Below are 22,594 nucleotides of genomic sequence, written 5' to 3' on the forward strand. Positions count from 1 at the left end.
AGCCTGGCAGGATATTTGTGGGTACCTCTCAGGTGATGGTACTTGCTCATAGTTACCATTTTTATTTCTATGTCACCCACAAAGATAATTCACTTATAATTCTATTTTAATAATTAAGAGTATATTATACAGTTTGCATATTGTATATTGTGCACATTGATCATTGAATGTAGAGAAGCAATTTACTATTATGTACAAGACATATTGAGTGGAGAAATATTTACAATTTAGTGCTCCTGATAGAGCTACACCCAGCAGGGGCACACATCAGGGATGTGGCCATGGAAGTGACAGCGAATCAGGCATGTGTAGATCTGCAGACTCCCAACATGCACTCCCATCATGTGAAATTGCACCAGGAGCACTCAGTTATAAAACTAACCCCACTGTGTGCATGCAATAATGTCCTGAAAGTATGTAGAAACACTGTGCTGCATTCATTAATGAAGTTTATCTTTTTTTTAATAGGAAAAAGGGTTTGTGGAATATTTCCGACAGAAAAGCCCCCGATTTACTTATGCAAAGATAGCTGCTATCACGGGGATTGTTGCAGCATTTTCCTTTGTGATCTACCGGCACTGAAAACAAAGAAGTGAACTCTACACATTGGAAGCCAGGCCAGCACATGAACATTGAGCCCTAAAGTGAGAACCTATTACTTGACTTGGTCTAATTTATGAAGCTTGTTGAATACCAGCAAATGTAAAGAATTGAAATACAGAAAAACCTGATTTATATTATAGTAAATAGAATGTACATACTGTATTTAAATAAACCTTTGAATAAGAAAGACTTGCATTTCTATAGCACCTTTCACAAACTCATGATGTCTCTAAGTGCTTTAGAGCCAATGAAGTATTTTTGAAGTGTGGTCACTGTTATAATGTAGGATACTCCCACAAACAGCAATGTGATAATGGCCAGATAATCTGTTTTTGTTATGTTGGTTGAAGGATAAATATTCGCAGTAATTATTTGTACTAAGTGCATGTGCAGAAGCGAGAGTTAGGACAAATATCCCCCCTCCCCACATAACGCAATTCTTACTAACCCTTTCTGCACATGCGTCCAACGCCACGTTGTTTCCACTGAGCAGCTGAACGCATCCGTAACTAAAGTTCCGAGCCTCCCGCAGTGCCGGGGAGAGCAAGCTTGGGGGGGGGGCAGCAAGGGAGAGAGCTTGGGAGGGGGGGGGGGGTGCAGAGAGGGAGAAAGAGCGAGCTTGGGGGGGGGGGGGGGCAGAGAGAGAGAGCTTGGGGGGGGGGCAGAGAGAAAGAGAGCTTGTGGGGGGGGGGGCAGAGAGAAAGTGAGCTTGGGGGGGGGGGGCAGAGAGAGACAGCTGGGGGGGAGGGTGGGGCAGAGAGCAAGAGAGAGAGCTTGGGGGGCAGAGAGCGAGCTTGGGGGCTGGGGCAGAGAGAGATAGAGAGAGCTTGGGGGGGTGGGGCAGAGAGAAACCTTGGGGGTGGGGCAGAGAGAGCTTGGTGGGGGGGTAGAGAGAGAGAAAGCTTGGGGGGGCAGAGAGAGAGCTTGGGGGGCAGAGAGAGAGAGAGAGAGAGCTTGTGGGGGGTGGGGCAGTGAGAGCGCGAGCGAGCTTGGGGGGGGCAGAGAGAGCTTGGTGGGGGGTGGGGGATGGGGGGGGTGTGGGGCAGAGAGCAAGAGAGAGAGAGCTTGGGGGGGGCAGAGAGAGAGAGAGAGCTTGGGGGGGGCAGAGAGAGAGAGAGCTTGGGGGGCAGAGAGAGCGAGCTTGGGGGGGTGGGGCAGAGAGAGAGAGAGAGAGCGAGCTTGGGGGGGTGGGGCAGAGAGAGAGAGAGAGAGAGAGAGAACTTGGGGGGGGGGCAGAAGTCATGACACTGTCACTATTCACTTCATACCCAATAAACATGTTAACAATCTGCACTCAATGCTCGATCTATGGGGGCAGGGGTGGTAAGGTCTTGCGCTTAGGTAAGGGTCTTCAGCTGGAGGAGGGATGCACTTACGTTGGGGTAAGGGTCTTCAGCTGGCCAGAGGGATGCACTTGCGCAGGGGTAATGGACTTTGGCAGGAACTTGGTGGCTTTTGGGGAGATCTATCTGTGGCTTCTGAAGTCAAAATGGATCGAATTACAAATTGGAAATTCACTCAGAAGTTGGGCTGGGCGGTTCCAGTTACACATTCGAAAGGAACTTCAGGGTATGACTTATCCTCCAAGGGGACCAATCAGCAATAGTTCTGGAGAGCCAATCAGAGAAACGGCTGCATTTCAGTTAGTACAAATAGACGTATCCATAAATATTGGCCAGGACACTGGGATAACTTCCCTGCACTTCTTCGAAATGGTGCCATGGGATCTTTTACATCTGCGAGAGGGCAGCCAGAAGTTTAACTTCTCAGCACCTCCGACAGTGGAGCACTCCGTCAGTAATGCACTGGAGTGTCAGCCAAGATTTGTGCTCAAGTCTCTGGAGTGGGACTTGAACCTGCAACCTTGTGACTCGGGAGGCGAGAGTGCTGGCACGTAATGTTAATGATCTAAAGGAATTCTGCATCATTAAATGCAATTAGTATTTGTACACACTGGAAGAACACAAAATCAGAGCATCATTTGTGCTTGAAAGTAACCAGGAAGGATAATACCAGTTAACTTACTGCTGCTTTAATGTCACCGTCCCATATACAGCATTGAGTAGCAATACTTTGTCCCAGCTGAAAATTGACCTTAATTGAAACAAAGGGCGTGGGTTATTCTCCAAAGTGACAGTGCACTGTTTTGCTAATTTTCACACAGCAAGCTCCCACAAACAGCAATGTGATAATGACCAGATAATCTAATTTAGTGACGTTAATTGAGGGATAAATATTGGCCATGGCACCGGGGATAACTCCCCTGCTCTTCTTTGAAAGAGTGCCATGAGACCTTTTGCATTCACCCGAGAGCACAGACAGGGCCTCGATTTAACGTCTCATCTGTAAGATGGCACCTCCGACAGTGCAGCACTCCCGGAGCATTGCACTGCCGAGTGTCAGCCTGGAGTTTTTGCTCAAGTCCCTGGAGTGGGACTTGAACCCACAACCTGCTGACTCAGAGGTGAGGGTAAATATAAGAACATGATCGTATTAAATGGCAGAGCAGGCTTGAGGGGCTGTATGGCCTACTCCTGCTCCCATTTCTTATGTTATGAGACAAAAGGAAACGTAACAAATTAAATGTTTCCCATGTCTGCTACACACGCCAGACCCTGTGGTGCCCTCCAGTCTTAGAAAGCTTCAAGCGTAGCAGCAGACTCTTAGGGTTGGAGCAATAATGAGGAAGAACAGCAGTGAGACAGATGAACTAGGGTTAGGACATGTACAGGGCTAGTGTTTGAAAGCAGTAAGGGAAATGTAGCAGTCAGACGAGAGGAACACAGGGAGAAGGTGCTTGAGACATGACAATGAAACATTTAATATTTTAGCTGATATGTTCGGGTACGGTAACCGACTGGTTATGGTACTGGACTAGCAAACCAAAGATCATGAGTTTAAATTCCCCATAGCAGGCTGTGAAACTGAATTCAATAAATCTGGTCATTTGAGGGCTGGCAGCAGAAAACCATGAAATCTGCTGGATTATTGCAAAAACCCACCTACTTGTCTTTCAAGAAAAGGAACCTGTAACCCCTTCTTGGTCACATCTACATGACCCCAGCCCCACACTATGTAGTTGACTCTTAATGCCCTCAATGAAATTAGCGATGGGCAATAAATCATCATCATAGGCGGGCCCTCGAACGAGGATGACTTGCTTCCACAAGAGTTCACAGATGTTCCAGTCCTGAACTTCAGTTGAGGGGGTGGAAGATGCCTGTGCGTGGATTTTTTTAGCATGTGGTGACCATTGCACACTAGCCACCACACGGGCTTGACAGAGCTAGGTCTTGGTCGTGACAAGGATTACCCAAGACAACTGGAGACCTGCTCTGCTGCACGGACCTAGTGCGCACACATATCGCAGTGTGGGCTGGCCCGTGCTGCCCCCAGGCCCGTACCTCCGCCATGATCCCTCACCGCACCTCCTCCACGGTGTTCCAGGACAATAAATGCTGACTTGCTGGCGCTGCCAACAACCCAAGAACAAAGTTAAAAACTAATTTAGTATAAAAAGTTCAGTGCTAACTGCAAAAATTGTTAGTTTGAAAATACCTGTAGATAATTATATATTGGTTTGATGTTTTATTATGGTTAGAGTAGGTTTAAGATTAAGGGTCGGGACGAATTAGAGTAAGGCCAGGGTAGGGTCATGGTAGGATTAGGGTGGGTTAGGGTCAGGGGGCGGGGCCGCGCGGGAGGTCAGGGGTCGCGGCCGCGCGCACGGGGTCAGGGGGCACTCAGTGCCGCGGCGGATGGAGGCGGAGGCCGAGGCGGCCGCTCACGGCCCGGGGACAATGGCCACGCTGCGAGCCGCCAAGAAGGTGCTGCGCCTGGACATGAAGCGCAGGGTGGCGGCGCTAAGCGGCCCCGAGAGGCAGAGGCAGACCGAGGCGGTGAGCCGGCGGGTGAGTGAGTGAGGGAGAAAGGCGCGGCCTCCGTGCCGCCACAGCCTGCCGCTCGGGTAGGTCGTCCCCCGGTCCCCACATGGCCTTGCCCCGGAGCTTCAGCTGTGGCCTTGTCCCAACCGACCGCCAAATAGGCCCCGCCCTCTCCCAGGGCCCGCCCATCACCCTTTGGCCCCGCCCCCTCGGTGCGCGGTGTCTGACGGTTGGTTTATCCACACGCGGTCGCTCTGCGACATCATCCCAAAACACAACATCACTTTCCACATGTACGCTGGCGACACCCGGCCAGACCTCACCACCCCGACCTGCAAGAGGACACAGCTGCGGGGCTGGGGAGTAATGAGTTAGAGCACGACCATTGCTGCTCCAAGTGTGCGACAGCTTCAAACTGGGTGACGTCATCCAGTTTTCCTGCAGGTAAACATTGGGAAGACCAAAGCCGTAGTCTTCGGTTCCCGCCACCAACTCCGTTCCCCAGCCCCCAACTCCATCCCTCTCCATGGTCAAGGGGGAGGGATTCAAATTCCTGGGACATTGAAACCAATTCTGGGGGAGGTGGGACCAGTACAAACCGGACGGTCTGCACCTGGGCAGGACTGGAATCGATGTCCTAGGGCGAGTGTTTGCTGGTGCTGTTGGGGAGAGTTTAAACTAAAATGGCAGGGGGATGGGAATCTATGCAGAGAGACAGAGGGAAGTAAAAAGAGGGCAGAAGCAAAAGGTAGGAAGGAGAAAAGCAAAAGTGGAGGGCAGAGAAATCAAGGACAAACATCAAAGAGGGCCACATTACAACATAATTCAAAAAGGACAAAGACTGTTTTAAAAAAAAACAAGCCTGAAAGCTCTGAGTCTCAATGCGAGGAGCATTCGTAATAAGGTGGATGAATTGACTGCGCAGATAGCTGTTAAAGGGTATGATGTAATTGGGATTACGGAGACATGGCTCCAGAGTAACCAAGGCTGGGAACTCAACATCCAGGGGTATTCAATATTCAGGAAGGACAGACAGGAAGGAAAAGGAGATGGAGTGGCGTTACTGGTTAAAGAGGAGATTAACGCAATAGTAAGGAAGGACATTAGCTTGGATGATGTGGAATCTCTATGGGTAAAGCTGCGAAACACCAAAGAGCAGAAAACGTTAGTGGGAGTTGTGTACAGACCACCAAACAATAGTAGGGTGTTTGGGGATGGCATCAAACAGGAAATTAGGGACACGTGCAATAAGGGTACAGCAGTTATCATGGGTGATTTTAATCTACATATTGATTGGGCTAACCAAACTGGTTGCAATCCTGTGGAGGAGGATTTTCTGGAGTGTATTAAGGATGGTTTTCTCGACCAATATGTCGAGGAACCAAGTAGAGAGCAGGCCATCCTAGAGTGGTCTTGTGCAACGAGAGAGGATTAATTAGCAATCTGGTCGTGCGGGGCAGAGTGACCATAATATGGTATAATTCTTCATTAAGATGGAGAGTGACGCAGTTAATTCAGAGTCTCGGGTCCTGAACTTAAAGAAAGGAAACTTCGACGGTATGAGACGTGAATTGGCTAGGATAGACTGGGGAATGATACTTAAAGGGTTGACGGTGGATAGACAATGGCAGACATTTAAAGATCCCATGGATGAACAACAACAATTGTACATCGCTGTGTGGCGTAAGAATAAAAAAGGGAAGGTGGCTCAACCGTGGCTAACGAGGGAAATTAGGGAAAGTGTTAAAATCCAAGGAAGAGGCATATAAATTGGCCAGAAAAAGCAGCAAACCTGAGGACTGGGAGAAATTTAGAATTCAGCAGAGGAGAACTAAGGGTTTAATTAGGAGGGGGGAAAATAGAGTATGAGAGTAAGCTTGCAGGGAACATAAAAACTGACTGCAAAAGCTTCTATAGATATGTGAAGAGAAAAAGATTAGTGAAGACTTGCAGTCAGAATCAGGTGAATTCATAATGGGGAACAAGGAAATGGCAGACAAATTGAACAAATACTTTGGTTCTGTCTTCACTAAGGAAGACACGAATAACCTCCCGAAAATACTTGGGGACCAAGGGTCTAGTGAGAAGGGGGAACTGAGGGAAATCCTTATCAGTCAGGAAATGGTGTTAGGGAAATTGAAGGGTCTGAAGGCCGATAAATCCCCAGGGCCTGATAGTCTACATCCCAGAGTACTTAAGGAAGTGGCCCTAGAAATAGTAGATGCATTTGTGGTCATTTTCCAACATTCCATGGACACTGGATCAGTTCCTATGGATTGGAGGGTAGCTAATGTAACCCCACTTTTTAAAAAAGGAGGGAGAGAGAAAACAGGGAATTATTGACCGGTTAGCCTGACATCGGTGGTGGGGAAAATGCTGGAATCAATTATTAAAGATGTAATAGCAGCGCATCTGGAAAGCATTGACAGGATCGGTCCAAGTCAGCATGGATTTATGAAAGGGAAATCATGCTTGACAAATCTTCTGGAGTTTTTTGAGGATGTAACTAGTAGAGTGGACAAGGGAGATCCAGTGGATGTGGTGTATTTGGACTTTCAAAAGGCTTTTGACAAAGTCCCACACAAGAGATTAGTGTGCAAAATTAATGCACATGGGATTTGGGGTAATATATTGACGTGGATAGAGAACTGGTTGGCAGACAGGAAGCAAAGAGTGGGAATAAACGGGTCCTTTTCAGAATGGCAGGCAGTGACTAGTGGGGTGCCGCAGGGTTCAGTGCTGGGATCCCAACTATTTACAATATTCATTAATGATTTAGACGAAGGAATTGAATGTAATATCTCCAAGTTTGCAGATGACACTAAGCTGGGTGGCAGGGTGAGCTGTGAGGAGGATGCTAAAATGTTGCAGGGTGACTTGGACAGGTTAGGTGAGTGGGCAAATGCATGGCAGATGCAGTATAATGTGGATAAATGTGAGGTTAACCACTTTGGTGGCAAAAACAGGAAGGCAGATTATTATCTGAATGGTGGCAGAATAGTAAAAGGGGAGGTGCAAAGATACCTGGGTGTCATGGTACATCAGTCATTGAAGGTAGACATGCAGGTACAACTGGCAGTAAAGAAAGCAAATGGCATGCTGGCCTTCATAGCGAGGGGATTTGAGTATAGGAGCAGGGAGGTCTTACTGCAGTTGTACAGGGTCTTGGTGAGACTGTGCAGTTTTGGTCTCCTAATCTGAGGAAGGACGTGCTTGCTATTGAGGGAGTTCAGCGAAGGTTCACTAGGCTGATTACCGGGATGGCAGGAGTGACATATGAGGAAAGACTGGATCGGCTAGGCTTATACTCACTGGAATTTAGAAGAATGAGAGGGGATCTCATAGAAACTTACAAAATTCTGATGGGACTGGACAGGTTAGATGTAGCTAGAATGTTCCTGATGTTGGGGAAGTCCAGAACCAGGGGTCACAGTCTAAAGATAAGGGGTAAGCCATATAGGACTGAAATGAGGAGAAACATTTTCACCCAGAGAGTTGTGAACCTGTGGAATTCTCTACCACAGAAAGTTGTTGAGTCCAGTTTGTTGGACATATTCAAAAGGGAGTTAGATGTGGCCCTTACAGCCAAAGGGATCAGTGGGTATGGGGAGAAAGCAGGAATGGGGTACTGAGTTTGCATGATCAGCCATGATCATACTGAATGGTGGTGCAGGCTCGAAGGCCCGAATGGCCTGCTCCTGCACCTATTTTCTATGTTTCTGTATCACTCCCTGAGTGAAGTGAAATTTTGGTGTCCAATTCTAATGCTCTTCTGCTGACCTATCACCCTCTGTAAACTTCAGCTTATCCAAAACTCTGCTGCCCGTAAGTTAACTCACACCAAATTCCATTCACCCATCACCAGCAAAGACTCGATTTTAAAATTCTCATCCTTGTGTTCAGATCCCTCCATGGCCTCGCCCCTGCCTATTTCTGTAACCTCCTCCAGCCCCACAACCCTCCCAAGATCTCTACTCTCCTCTAATTCTGGTCTCTTGCATTTCCCTGATTTCATTCTCTCCTTGTGATGTGCCTGCTTTCAGCTAGCTAGGCCCTAAGTTCTGGAATTCACTCCCTAAACTTCTCTGCCTCTCTCTTGTTTAAGCCGCTCCTTAAAAGCTACATATTTGACCAAGCTTTCGACACCAGTCCAAATATCTCCTTATTTGGCACGATGTCAAATTTTGTCTGATAGTATGCCTGTGAAGCGCCTTGGGACATTTTACTATGCTATAGGCGTTATATAAATGCAAGTGGCAGGTAAATAAAATGCCATTCGTATCTGAACACAATAGTTAGCTGTAAATTGGACCCATCTTGTTTGAACAGTTGCAAACTTTAACATTTTCTAAGTGCTCAGATTTCATAATCGGCTATCAACTTGTATGTTCTAACCCAGAATTGAGATATTTTGTAAATGCTTTGGGATAAGATACTGACTCAGGGAATGATGGAACTAAGCTGTCAGTATGAAATGGTCAGTATGAAATGCTCAGTATATCTATGGACCAACATAATGGATTGCGTATCTGCACAATACACCTTATTGGCATTAAGGGGCGGAACCTATGTTTCACTGTACCACTCCCACATTTGGATCGCAATCCTGAAGGGCAGGATAATGCATTGGGACACCAGTATGCAACACAATCGAACTATTAGCATGCAGTGTTTTGAATATGGATCAGGGGACTCCAGCTATCTCAGTGTGTCATCTGTGGCTCAGTGGGCAGCACTCTCGCCTCTGAATCAGAAGGTTGTGGGTTCAAGTCTCACTCCAGGGACTTGAGCACATAAATCTAGGCTGACACTCCGGTGCAATGCTGAGGGAGTGCTGCACTGTTGGAGGTGCCGTTTTTCGGATAAGCCGTTATACCGAGGCAACGTCTGCTCTCTCAGGTGGATGAAAAAGATCCCATGGCACGATTTTGAAGAAGAGCAGGAGAGTTATCGCTGGTGTCCTGGCCAATATTTATCCCTTAATCAACATAACAAAAACAGATTATCTGGTCATTATCACATTGCTGTTTGTGGGAGCTTGCTGTGCGCAGATTGGCTGCCGTGTTTCCCACATTACAACAGTGACTACACTCCGAAAGTACTTCATTGGCTGTAAAGCGCTTTGAGACGCCCAGTAGCCGTGAAAGACGCTATATAAATGCAAGTCTTTCACAAGATTTTTTCTTTACCTCAGCCAGCCTTGCTTGCTATTTAGAGAGAAGAAAGACTTGCATTTATATGGTGTTCTTAATGACCACAGGACATCCAAAGCACTTTGCAGCCAATTAGATATTTTTGACGAGTAGTCACTGTTGTAATGCAGGAAACACGGCAGCCAATTTACGCCAGAAACAGCAATGAAATAAATGACCAGATGCTGTTTTCGTGATGTTGGTTGAGGGCTAAATATTGGCCAGGACACCGGGGATAACTCCCCTGTACTTCTTCAGAATAGTGCCATGGGATCTTTTTCATCTACCCGAGAGGACAGACCGGGCCTCGGTTTAACGTCTCAACCGAAGGACGGCACCTCCAACAGTGCAACACTCCCTCAGCACTGCACGCAGATTATATGCTCCAGTCTCTGGAGGTCGACTTGAACCCACAACCTTCTAACTTGGAGACAAGAGTGCGACCAACTGAACCGTGCTGACACCAAGGTAAGGAGAGGCAGTTCCAGGAGCACTTCTCCGATCATTGTTCCAAAGTGTTGCCAGCTGGAGACACAAGCCCCTCTTCCGACTGCATCTGCTCCCAGGCCCAGAACACTCTCCTTTCTTTCCCCTCTCCCCACACCCAGACATTTCCCAAGGCTACATCCCTCCAAGTGCTTTCCCAGTCTCGCCGGCACTCGCAAACTCAAGCCCCCAAATCTCGCACCCACAAGCACTCCCCACCCTCTCAGTGCTCCCAGTCCCAAATACATCCCTCCTGCAAGCTCCCAGCAGCCTGAGCACTCTGAAATCACAACACTCCCCTGCGCCGCCCCCCCCCCGCCATTCGAGTCTCCCAGCTCCCACATCCACCAGGAGAGCACCCAGGCCCTCCACTGTTCATCGTCCTTTCCACCCGCAGAATCCAGAGTGCTCCCAGACTGCAGCACTCTAACTATCCCCTCTCACCACACAAGTGCTCACAGACCCCCATCCCCCTCCCCACTGCGCAGGAATCTAACCGTTGAAGAATATAAACATAGATTTACCAGAATTATACCTGGACTCCAGGTGTTAAACTACGAGAAGAGATTACACAAACCAGGGTTGTATTCCCTGGAATTGAAATGGTTAAGGGGTGATTTGATCAGAGTTTTCAGGCTATTAAGGGGAGCAGATAGGGTAGATAGAGAGAAACTATTTTCGCTGGTTGGCGATTCTAGGACCCTGGGGACATAGTTTAAAAATTAGAGCCAGCCTTTCAGGGGTGAAATTAGGAAACACTTCTACATACACAGGGTGGTAAAAGTTTGGAACTCTCTTCCGCAAATGGCAATTAATGCTAGATCATTTGTTAATTTTAAATCTGAGATTGATAGTTTTTTGTTAACCAAAGGTATTAAGGGATAGGTGGCAAAGGCGGGTATATGGAGTTAGGTCGCAGATCAGTCATGATCTCATTGAATGGCCGAACAGGCTTGAGGGGCTCAATGGCCTCCTGTTCCTGTGTTCCTAACATTAAAAAAACCTTCAAGCTTAGAATCTTACAGCATAGAAGGAAGCCGTTCGACCCATTTTGTCTGTGCCGGCTCTTTGAAAGAGAGATCCGATAAGTCCCGCTCCCCTGCTCTGTCCCCAAAACCCTGCAATGTTTCCTTTTCAAATATTCAATTCCCTTTTGAAAGTTACTATTGAATCTGCTTTCAGGCAGTGCACTCCAGATCATAACAACTTGCTGGTTAAAAAGTAGTCTCTTCCTCGCCCCTCTGGTTCTTTTGCTAATTACCTTACCCAATTAGTTGTTTTATTTCTATCTGACTCCTACTGAGCACATTTGTAATTCTCTTTCAGCTAATAGCTCACCCCAAGTACCAGAATTGCCAAAGAATTGCTGTCTTTTTAAGCATGTCTGATGAAATTCAGACAGAAGACATAATAAAAGATGTTTTCCAGCGTGGAAAGGAGTGCTTCATTCCACGATACAAGCCTCGGAGCAACCACATGGACATGGTGAAGCTCGGCTCAGCTGAAGAAATCCAGCATCTTCCTTTGACATCTTGGAATATTCGCCAGCCTGCTGAAGATAATTCACTAGAAGAGGCTTTAACCTCAGGTTGGTACTATAGTGAATATCAAATTTATAGGGTGAGGGTTTTAAACTGTTCGCAACCTCGGCGCCCTATTTGACCCAGAGCTGAGCTTCTGACACCATATCCTCCCCATCACATAGACCATAAGAACATAAACAATAGGAGCAGGAGTCGGCCATACGGCCCCTCGAGCCTGCTCCGCCATTTAATATGATCATGGCTGATCCGATCATCGACTCAGGTCCATTTTCCCTGCCCGCTCCCCATAACCTCTTATTCCCTTATTGGTTAAGAAGCTGTCTATCTCTGTCTTAAATTTATTCAATGACCCAGCTTCCACAGCTCTCTGAGGCAGCGAATTCCACAGATTTACAACCCTCTGAGAGAAGAAATTTCTCCTCATCTCTGTTTTAAATGGGCGGCTCTTTATTCTAAGATCATGCCCTCTAGTTCTAGTCTCCCCTATCAGTGGAAACATCCTCTCTGCATCCATCTTGTCAAGCCCCCTCATAATCTGAAACGTTTTGATAAGATCACCTCTCATTCTTCTGAATTCCAGTGAGTAGAGGCCCAACCTCCTCAACCTTTCCTCATAAGTCAACCCCCTCATCTCCGGAATCAACCTAGTGAACCTTCTCTGAACTGTCTCCAAAGCAAGTATATCCTTTTGTGAATATGGAAACCAAAACTGCACGCAGTATTCCAGGTGTGGCCTCACCAATACCTTGTACAACTGTAGCAAGACTTCCCTGCTTTTATACTTCATCCCCTTTGCAATAAAGGCCAAGATTCCATTGGCCTTCCTGATCACTTGCTGTACCTGCATACTAACCTTTTATGTTTCATGCACAAGTACCCCCAATCTACTTCCATCTCTGTGCCCTCGCCTGTCTCCTCTCCTACCTCCTCCTATTTGCTGCTGAAACCCTCATCCATGCTTTTGTTACCTCCAGACTTGACTATTCCTATGCTCTCCTGTCTGCCCCCCCATTTTCCACCTTCCCCCACAAACTTGAATTCATCCAAAACTCTGTTGCCTGTATTATAACTTGCACCAAGTCCTATTCACCCATCACCCCTCTGTGCTCACTGACCTAAATTGGCTCCTGTTCTGGCAGCGCCTCAGTTTTAAAATTCTCATCCTCGTGTTCAAATCGCCCCTCTCTATTTCTGAAAACTCTTCCCGCCCAACAATCCTCTGAGAACTCTGCGTTCCTCCAACTCAGGCCTCAGTACGTGAGTTCCACTGCTGAAACCTTTAGCCAAAAGGTATGTGGCTTCCTCCATTGACTGGCTCACCTACCTCATCAGCTGTGGGGAAAAGGTTGCCTCATTAAAAAGGAGTGGAAAGAAATTTAAGGAAAACATGTTGCCAAACTTGACAGATAACATCGTTTTTAGCTCTTGTCTCCAGTGTCAGCTGTGGCTCAGTGAGGTAGCACACTTGCCTCTGAGTCAGAAGGTTGTGGGTTCAAGTCCTACCCCTTTCCTTCAAAAACCTATCTATCCTATTCTTAAATGTTGATATGGTCTTGGCTTCAGTCACTGCATTCCACAGCCTCACAACACTTTATGTAACTTGAGCACATAAGTCGAGGCTGACACTCCAGTGCAGTGCTGAGGCAGCGCCGCACTGTCAGAGGTGCCATTTTTTGGATGAGACGTTAAACTGAGGCCCCATCTGCTCTCTCAGGTGGACATAAAAGATTCCGTGGCACTATTTCAAAAAAGAGCAAGGGAGTTATCCCCGGTGTCCTGGTCAATATTTATTCCTCAATCAACATAACAAAAACAGATTATCTGGTCATTATCACATTGCTGTTTGTGGGAGCTTGCTGTGCGCAAATTGGCTGCCACGTTTCCCACATTACAACAGTGACTACACTCCTAAAGTCATTTATTGGCTGTAAAGCACTTTGAGACGTCTGGTGGTCGTGAAAGGTGCTATATAAATTAAAGTATTTTTTCTTTCTTTTGAAATGTACCTGCTGCAACCAGCGATGTGATTCGAGGCAGAGGTTAAATGTTAACTTGTCACCTTAGCTCAGTTAGATTTCCACCAAGCACAGGAAGTGGCTACATGTGGTTTGACATTTGGCTGCCTCTGGAAATTGATCAACTAAAAACTGTCTGTGCAGCCACTAATACTACCTCATTATCTTAATAATTGTAAACATTAATGTATTAAAATGTATTAATTCTGACCATATTTACAATGGCTGATCATCTTGCGGTCCTGCTCCTGCTGGGAGGGGAGGGCGCACAGGATTGCAGTCTCCTCGGTGATTGGGGTTGTCCATGTTGCTTTCTGTTCAGTCAGAGGAGGGTATGTTCTGTGCATTCCCGTTCCAAGGTGAGTGCTCTGGCTATGTGTGATGTCTGACTGAACTCGGAACAAAACTGACCAGTCTGAGTGTTGGGTGAAGCTAAGACTGCACCTCCAACCACACAGCGAGGTGTGAGTTTATCGACTGCTATGTCGTTCGTTTGCTTTAAAAGCTACAGGAAGGCTCTGCGAAGGGTGGACACTAACTTGATAAAAAGTCTTTTTTTTCTGAATGATTACATGCGCAAATTCCGTAAAACCTTGGTGTGCATATTTTTCATCCTTAGAAGTACAGGCGGAGGAGAGTTAGTGGCCACACGAGTAATCGAAGGAGACATTTACAACTCTGTGGGTCAGCGGGGAGCGACACGTTGGCCTTCAGTGTGTCAATGGGAAATAAGGTTAATATTGTACAGTCCAAACGATGCCAATGTATTGGTTCACTTCTGGACCTAGTGCCTGCTGTGACAATGTAATCAGGAGGGTCTTTATTGCAAGGGGAATAGAGTATAAAAGCAGAGAAGTCCTGCTACAACTGTGCAGAGTATTGGTGAGGCCACACCTGGAGTACTGTGTACAGTTTTGGTCTCCGTATTTAAGATTCTTCAGAGAAGGTTCGCTAAGTTGATTCTGGAGATGAGGGGGTTGACTTATGGGGATAGGTTGAGTAGGTTGGACCTATACACATTGGAGTTCAGAAGAATGAGAGGTGATCTTTTTGAAACGTATAAGATAATGAAGAGGCTTAACAAGGTGGATGCAGAGAGGATATTTCCACTGATAGGGGAAATAGTCTTGGTATAAGGGGCCGCCCATTTAAAACTGAGAAGAGGAGGAATTTCTTCTCTCAGAGGGTTGTAAATCGGTGGAATTCTCTGCACCAGAGAGTTGTGGAGGCTGGGTCATTGAATATATTTAAGGCGAAGATAGACAGATTTTTGAGCGATAAGGGAGTAAAGGGTTATGGGGAACGGGCAGGGAAGTGGAGCTGAGTCCATGATCAGATCAGCCATGATCTTATTGAATGGCGGAGCTGTCTCGAGGGGCTAAATGGCCTACTCCTGCTCCTATTTCTTATGTTCTTATGTTCCTTATGAAATTGTCGACCAATTGTTCGTTGCCTCAGGAAACTGTCTCGATGAAAATACACTGCTGCTGTCAGTTTACTTTCTCATTGACTTTTAAAATACATTCCAGCTGTGTTCCCATGGACTAAATAAAATAAATTGTGTCCATTTCTCTGTCCCTCGTTCTAATTCTTTCTGTATCTCTTTTTGTTTCTCGATTTGTCTTTCAATTTCTTTCATCGAATCAGAGACTGTTCCAGCACAGAATCAGACCATTCGGTCCATCACGCCTATGCCAGTGTTTTTGCTTCATGTGAGCCCACTCTCTTGTTCACTCCCCATCCAGTCTAATCCCATTCTCCCGCTCACTCCCCACCCAGTCTAATCCCACTCTCCCGCTCACTCCCCACCCAGTCTAATCCCACTCCTGCTCACTCCCCACCCAGTCTAATCCTACTCTCCTGCTCACTCCCTACCCAGTCTAATCCCACTCTCCCGCTCACTCCCAAAGCCCAAGATGTAGAATCAGTCTGGGTGGAGCTAAGGAGCACCAAGGAGCAGAAAACATTGGTGGAGTTGTTTATAGGCCTCCAAACAGTAGTGGTAATGTAGAGGATGGCATCAAACAGGAAATTAGAGAAGCATGTAACAAGGGTACTACAGTAATCGTAGGTGACTTTAATCTACATATAGACTGGTCAAACCAAATTAGTAATCATACTGTGTAAGATGCATTCCTGGAGTGTGTACGAGATTTTTTTTTGGACCAGTATATTGAGGAGCCTACTAGGGAACAGGCTATCCTAGATTGGGTATTGTGTAATGAGAAGCGGTTAATTAACAGTCTAGTTTTGCGGAGTCTTTTAGGGAAGAGTGACCATAACATGATTGAATTCTTTATTAAGGTGGAAAGTGAAGTTGTCCAATCCGAATCTAGGGTCCTAAATCTAAAGAAAGGAAACTACGAAAGTATGAGGAATGAATTGGCTATGATAGATTGGGAAGATTCATTAAAAGGCATGACGGTGGATAGGCAATGGCTAACATTTAAGGAACGAATGCATGAATTGTAACAGTTATACATTGCTTTCTGGCGCAAAAACACGAAAGGAAAAGTGGCCCAACCATGGCTAACAAAAGAAATTAAGGATAGTATTTGATCCAAAGAGGATTGGGAGCAGTTTAGAATTCAGTAAAAAAGAACCAAGAAATTGATTAAGAGGGGAAAAATAGAGTATGAGAGTAAACTTGCAAGAAACATAAAAACTGACTGCAAAAGTTTCTACAAATACGTAAAAAGAAAAAGATTAGTGAAGGCAAATGTAGGTCCTTTAGTCAGAAATGGGAGAATTTATAATGGGAGGGAACAAGGAAATGGCAGAACAATTAAATAAATACTTCGGTTCTGTCTTCACGGAAGAGGACACAAATAATATCCCAGAAATGCTAGGGAATCAAGGGTCTAGTGAGCAAGAGGAACTAAAGGAAATGATTATTAGTAAGAAAATATTGCTGGAGAAACTAATGGGACTGAAGGCCGATAAATCCCCAGGGCCTGATGATCTGCATTCCAGAGTATGAAAAGAGGTAGCCATGGAAATCGTGGATGCATTGGTTGTCATCTTCCGAAATTCTATAGATTATGGAACAGTTCCTGCAGATTGGAGGGTGGAAAATGTAACCCCACTATTTAAAAAAGGAGGGAGAGAGAAAACAGGGAACTACAGACTAGTTAGCCTAACATCAGTCGTAGGGAAAATGCTAGAGTCTATTATAAAGTATGTGATAACGGGACACTTAATAATAACAGTCAACATGGATTTATGAAAGGAAAATCATGTTTGAGGATGTAATTGATAGAATAGATAAGGGAGAACCAGTGGATATAGTGTATTTGGATTTTCAGAAGGCCTTTGATAAAGTCCCACATAAGAGGTTAGAGTGCAAAATTAAAGCACATAGGATTGGGGGTAATATACTGGCATGGAATGAAAATTGGCCAGAGAGGGCGTTAATGGGAGCGTGCGAGGTTACTGACCGGGTACGCAGCGTTTAGTGCCCCGACCGGAAATTCATTCGAGGTTCAAAGGGGCGCAAAGCAGTAACACCCGTCTGCTGACGATCACTCCGATCAGGACACATTCCTGGTGCAACGCCCACACTTGTGCCCCGGTCAGTAAATTAGGTGCAGCACCAAGCTAGAAATGATTCACTTTCACTCATAGGTTCCAGATTTTTGGGATAGGAGCGGGTAAGATCTGCTGCAGCTTGCTTGTTCTCATGCGTCGAGAGAATGGCTCGCTTGGACAGGAATCCAAACTTACAGTTGATTCCCTTGTCTGCTTTAAGGCGGTGTTTCAAGCTACTGATTCGTTGATCAATGATGACAAGGAACACTTCAGGTTTAATTTTCTCCTTGGGAGACAGCGCAGTGTTTTCAGCATCTCCATCGTCATAGCGATGGGTGCGTACCCAGACGCGCCTCTGAGCTGAATTATGCTCGTGGCCACACACTTTAATCCCTCCGTCTTCAAAGTCCTCAAACTCTGTCCGCTGGGTCTTGACAAAATCAACAAGGGACTCGACTAAGGAAACCATGACATTCAGATTCAAGCCGGTCTCTTGAAGCGAGAGACTGGTCAGGTGAAAGCGCTTCCAGACTGTGTTCCAAATAACAATGAGAATCGCTGAATCCAGTTCACCCAGTTTGTCAAGGAACAACTGAGCTTCATTTCAGCATTCAACTTTCTGTTCCCCGTCAGTTGCCAGGGATTCCAACACTTTGCATATATGAGTGTAACCTTTGAGCAGGGCTGACACGGCTTCATACATTGCCGACCATCGAGTAGCAGAAAACTATTTGACCTCAGACAGACCTCAAGGCTTTAGTTTTTCATAAAGCAGTCGCCAGCGATGCGTCGATGCAGAGAGAAAAGTGTACAACTTTTGTACAATGTCAAACAATCTGAGGATCACTGGGCTGCACTCAGCACTGTTTATCCCCACAAGGTTGAGTGAGTGCGCTGCGCATGGTATAAACATCGCATATGGGCATTGCTCTTTGATGGTAGTTTGGGCACCAATGTATTTCCCACTCATATTTGAAGCATTATCATACGATTGACCGCGGCAATTTTGTAGGTCGAACCTGTTCTCATCCAGAAAGGCCAGTATTATTTCTGCTATTTCTTGTTCCATATGACCGATTATCGGCAAGAACTTTAGGAACCTTTACTCAGGACCAGTCGTTAGAACGAGGCAGATGTCAGCTGATCTGAGGGTGTGACATCTGGCGTTGAATCAACAGGTATTGAATAGAACTGGGGGATTAGGCGGGCAAGCCTGCAGCGTCCCATCCTAGGGCAAGGAATTGCTGGCGAGCCAGGCCCAGCACTCACCTGTATGAACCCTGGCTGTATATCTGAGGGCCCAAATACAAGGACTTTGCTCCCGGGGCAGAGTCTCGCTTGACGGGAGCACAGAGCGGTGAATCAGGCATTGAGGGCCAGCGCACCTAACCCGTGACCCTCCCCATTATCTCGCCGTTAAAATCAATGCCTGGGAATAATCAGGAGCACAAGGAATCCAGCGCGATGACCTCCGACCTGCGCTGTCACTGGGCGAGACACAGAGCCAGGATGGGAGAGCCACAATGTCGGTACTAGAAACACTTGGGATCTCTGAGCGATGATGGCATTTAGTTTTTTGGCTGGTTTCTTTAGCCGGTGTCATGGTGACGGCCAATAGACACAATTGGGTGCCACTGATGCAGGCAAACGGACATCCAGACTGAAGGATGAACCATTCTAATGTACATTGAGTGAGGATCAATAGTTGATGATCAGGAAAAACACGGGCTAGAATTTAGTCTCCAATCACCCGCTACCGCTTCGATTAACGGCGGCAATAATTTGGGCCGCCCATTGCCGCCGCTGATGCTGCAAAGCCCCCGCCCACTTTGCAGATTCAAAACAGTCGGAAAATTCCCTCCCAGCCCAAAATTCCATTAAAATGTGTTTTTAAGGCCCGCTACCGCCCGTTAACGCTGCGCTGGATACCGCCCATTGTTGGAGGACTTGCCTGACTTGGACCCAGCGACATCACTCCCTCCATTTTGCTGCAGATTCACAGTGGCCCAGAAGATGTGGATAATGAAGAAAAGCCATTGTTGATGCAAATGTAATGATATGTGCTGTACATATTAACAGATATGTGAGGTTTGTTCAACATGACCAGTACTACTGTACTGAAGTGATTCTATGTGGATAATGAACTTTTGTATCATTTGAATGTGATTGGGAGAATTGGGAAAACTTTTCTTCAGCAGGCTTTGGGCTGACATATATGCGGAGATCTTGCTATAAATTGGTTGTGTGTTCGCCGATTGATACTTGGACTCTGTGGTGGACGGAATATCAGCTCACCAACGTGCAAACATTGTATCAGCAAGTCTATGAAGGATTGTGACCTGTAAAAGCCTTGCAAATGATTGGACCGTGCAATAAAAGAGTTCTCCTATTCTAACGGCTATTCAAAGAGGCTCGTTGTCTCAGACCCAGACCAGGCACTGAATTAACTCCCAGTACAGGTTTGGAGAGAGAAAGGGGCTCACTGTCCCACACAGAGTGGGGAGGGGTTGTGTCCACGCAATGGGGGCTCATCCAAGTCATTGTGTGTACATAACGACCCGAGGGGGGGTCACTGTGTGTACATCCAAGTAACCATACTTCACGGGGCTTTACAGTGTGACTGTGGGGCTATCCAGCTGCAGCAGGCATCACACTGTAATGTATGCCCCGGTGAGGATGCTCACAGGTTGCTGGAGCTGTTGCATTGTGAGCGGCTGACCCAGTTACGTGATGTTCACAAGACTCTCGGAAACCCCAGTCAGTTGGATCTGGGCCATCCAGGATAAGGTCTGAGTTTACAAGGGCCCTCAATCACACATTTACAGTTGTCTTTCATAAAAGTTGTCAAAGTCCCAGGAGTGAGTGAAACACAGTACAATAATGGTTCAATTGAGTAAAATATTATATAAAAGTAGTACATTTTTAAAACATCAACAATGTAATAAAATAAAATTTTTTTATGAATATAAATTCTCACAACAAACATTATAAAGAACAACAACAACAACAGTATAAACAGCACGGAAAAGACCCTACCCCCTCCCACAATTCTACCTGCGCCCACCTTTCCCAACACTTTTCCCCAATCCCCCCTGACCCTTGACCCTGACCCCCTCCTCCTCCTCCTCCCACTAACAATCCCCCTGGCCCTGCCCACGTGGGGACCACAACATTCTGCACCAGCACAGCACCTCCATTTATTATTGTTATTCTCTTTCAGATATATTATTATTACTTATATTATTGGTTATATTTTATAATATATAATTGTGAAATTTGTAAAGAATGCTCAGAAACCCAGCAAATGCTCCCAGCCCCTCTCCCATGGACACGCACCAACCTCTGCAGCTTCAAACTGTTGAGTGCGGTCCTTATGTTGCCTGTGCATGCGCGGGTCAACTTTGACCCCGGAATGGCGGGAGAATGCGCAGACAAGCGTTTGCGGCCCTGTCACACAACGGTTCAGCTTCCCTTTATACAGGAAAGCTGATCGTCGACTTTGGCCCCGCTGCGCTCCGCTCCCGCACCGCATCGCCGCCGCCGCCATGGACCGTCCGAAAACCTCGGGAGCGCGCACCAGCGGCATTCCGGCCGTGGGAAAGACCCAACCGCGCCAATACCGCGTAGGATCGGGCGCGGGTGATCTCCAGGCAATTTCTAGCCCACAGGCAGCTTATTTATGAAGGGTATTGGTAGAAAGTTAGATGACACAATAAACACTGAGAAAAGCAGTAATCGGCCAAGGGAGGGTTTGCAGCCATGTTTGATAGTGACAGAGAATAAACAGACAGTGCTCCCCACACAGCCCACCCGCTCCTTGTAGATGGATATTAGGTTTTGAAGTACATGTAGTTCTTTGTGGACTCTGCTTTCTGCTTCACCAAACTGAGGATAAGAAAGGATTCCCTGAGACAGGTGGGTGAACATGTTGGTGGTGCAACAAACTGTACCAAGGGGTGGTGGGCGCTGGGTTTGTGCCCACAGCAAGTCCTCAATCGCCACTGGGCTGTCGGGGAGGGAGGGGATCTGACAGGAGATAGACCCTTCCCCACAGGGAGTAAAATGGGAGGGTGAGACAGCACAGGTCACTGTAGAATGGCACTGCCCGAGCCCAGGGAGCAGCTTGTCCACATTATTCTGGGTTGGGGAATGGGACGGGTCGTGTGCATGGCTCTAAAGGGAAACATTAAGGAATTAAATGAAACCTAAAGGGGTTTCCTTAATAAATAAATCCTATTTGTAAAATAAAGGCACAGTTTTTCCAATAAAATCTTTGTTTATTCAAAAATTAATTTTACAATAAGTAAGATTAAAGATTGTTGCTGAGGATAATTCCATCAGCAATTTTTCAAAAAGGGAATTAGCGGGGAATTTTAACCCCAAAAACAGATGTGTTGGGGTCGGTTGGGAGGTGAAAAGGTTAAACATCTGAACCCCGACCCCAACACCCCACCCGCCCCACTGCCGGTTTAATAGGGGCGGCCCCCGGGGGGATTGCAACCAATCCGCTCACAGGAGGTGGTTGGTTCATTTCAATATTATAATGAGGCTGGCATGCCTCAGATTTAACCCCCGTTTCAAATGTAACTCTGGCTGGTCGGGTTTCTCAGGCCTCGGGGAATCACCCAGCGAAAGTAAGGCGAGACCTGCTGGATCCAGGAGGTAAGTGCCGATCCAGCATCCCTGCCTAACCCACCCTCCGTGATGGGAGACCTCCCCCAAAGCCTCCAATCCGCCCCCGAGGTTTCCCACCCCACCCCCCCACCCCACCCCGCAGGCCTCGCATTCCCCCCATGAGGCCAACAATTCACCCCCTCCCCTGAACTTTCCAATTACCCAACGAGGCAACCGATTCACCCTCCTCCATCCTGGCCTGTGATCATTTCAACCCTGCTCCCCTGATGCCCTGCCCAGGATCAATCCCCTCCCCCGATGCCCCGCCCAGGATCACTCCCCCCTCCCCCGATGCCCCGCCCAGGATCACTCCCCCTCCCCCATGCTGCGGCTAAATCCCTTTCCCCCTTTTGCCCATTTTGGGTCTGCGAATTTCTGGACTTCAGACTCATTTCCAAACACAATACGAACGCATACATTACAATAATTTTGTTCTGATGGTCCCTAATACATGTAGAGATATCGCATCGCCTTGGCTGCTTTCGTTCTGACATCTTGCTCGTGATCTGACCGCAAGGCAATAATCTGCTCACAAATCTGAGCTGCAGACTGTGATGTGTAATAATGCGGTGGGGCATTGTACATGAGGAAAGCGAGGAATGTCAGTGCGTTCCCTCTGACCGCAGGAAGCACATTCCTTAGGAAGGCGGCACAGCTCCTTATGTACA

At 46.9% G+C, this 22,594-nt stretch overlaps 2 protein-coding genes across 5 annotated transcripts in view; both read left to right on the plus strand.

The window, feature by feature from the left end:
* Nucleotides 1-752, plus strand: part of LOC139227723 (bcl-2-related protein A1-like) — a 46,248-nt gene extending 45,496 nt beyond the window's left edge. Inside the window, exon 3 of the mRNA XM_070858700.1 lies at nucleotides 469-752. Within this exon, the coding sequence (XP_070714801.1) occupies nucleotides 469-582 (114 nt within the window). The 3' untranslated portion in view covers nucleotides 583-752. The remainder of the gene's footprint in view (nucleotides 1-468) is intronic.
* A 3,571-nt stretch (nucleotides 753-4,323) lies between these two features.
* Nucleotides 4,324-22,594, plus strand: part of mthfs (5,10-methenyltetrahydrofolate synthetase (5-formyltetrahydrofolate cyclo-ligase)) — a 149,227-nt gene continuing 130,956 nt past the window's right edge. For 2 of the 4 annotated variants that reach the window (XM_070858702.1, XM_070858704.1), the window contains exons 1-2: nucleotides 4,324-4,514; nucleotides 11,492-11,753. In XM_070858702.1, the coding sequence (XP_070714803.1) occupies nucleotides 4,362-4,514; nucleotides 11,492-11,753 (415 nt within the window). In that variant the 5' untranslated portion in view covers nucleotides 4,324-4,361. Of the gene's footprint in view, nucleotides 4,515-4,702; nucleotides 4,932-11,491; nucleotides 11,754-22,594 lie in introns of those variants that run through there. The other 2 variants (XM_070858703.1, XM_070858705.1) reach the window with 2 other exon arrangements.

Source organism: Pristiophorus japonicus, chromosome 17, assembly GCF_044704955.1.
Source record: "Pristiophorus japonicus isolate sPriJap1 chromosome 17, sPriJap1.hap1, whole genome shotgun sequence".
In the NCBI taxonomy this organism is placed as follows: domain Eukaryota; kingdom Metazoa; phylum Chordata; class Chondrichthyes; family Pristiophoridae; genus Pristiophorus; species Pristiophorus japonicus.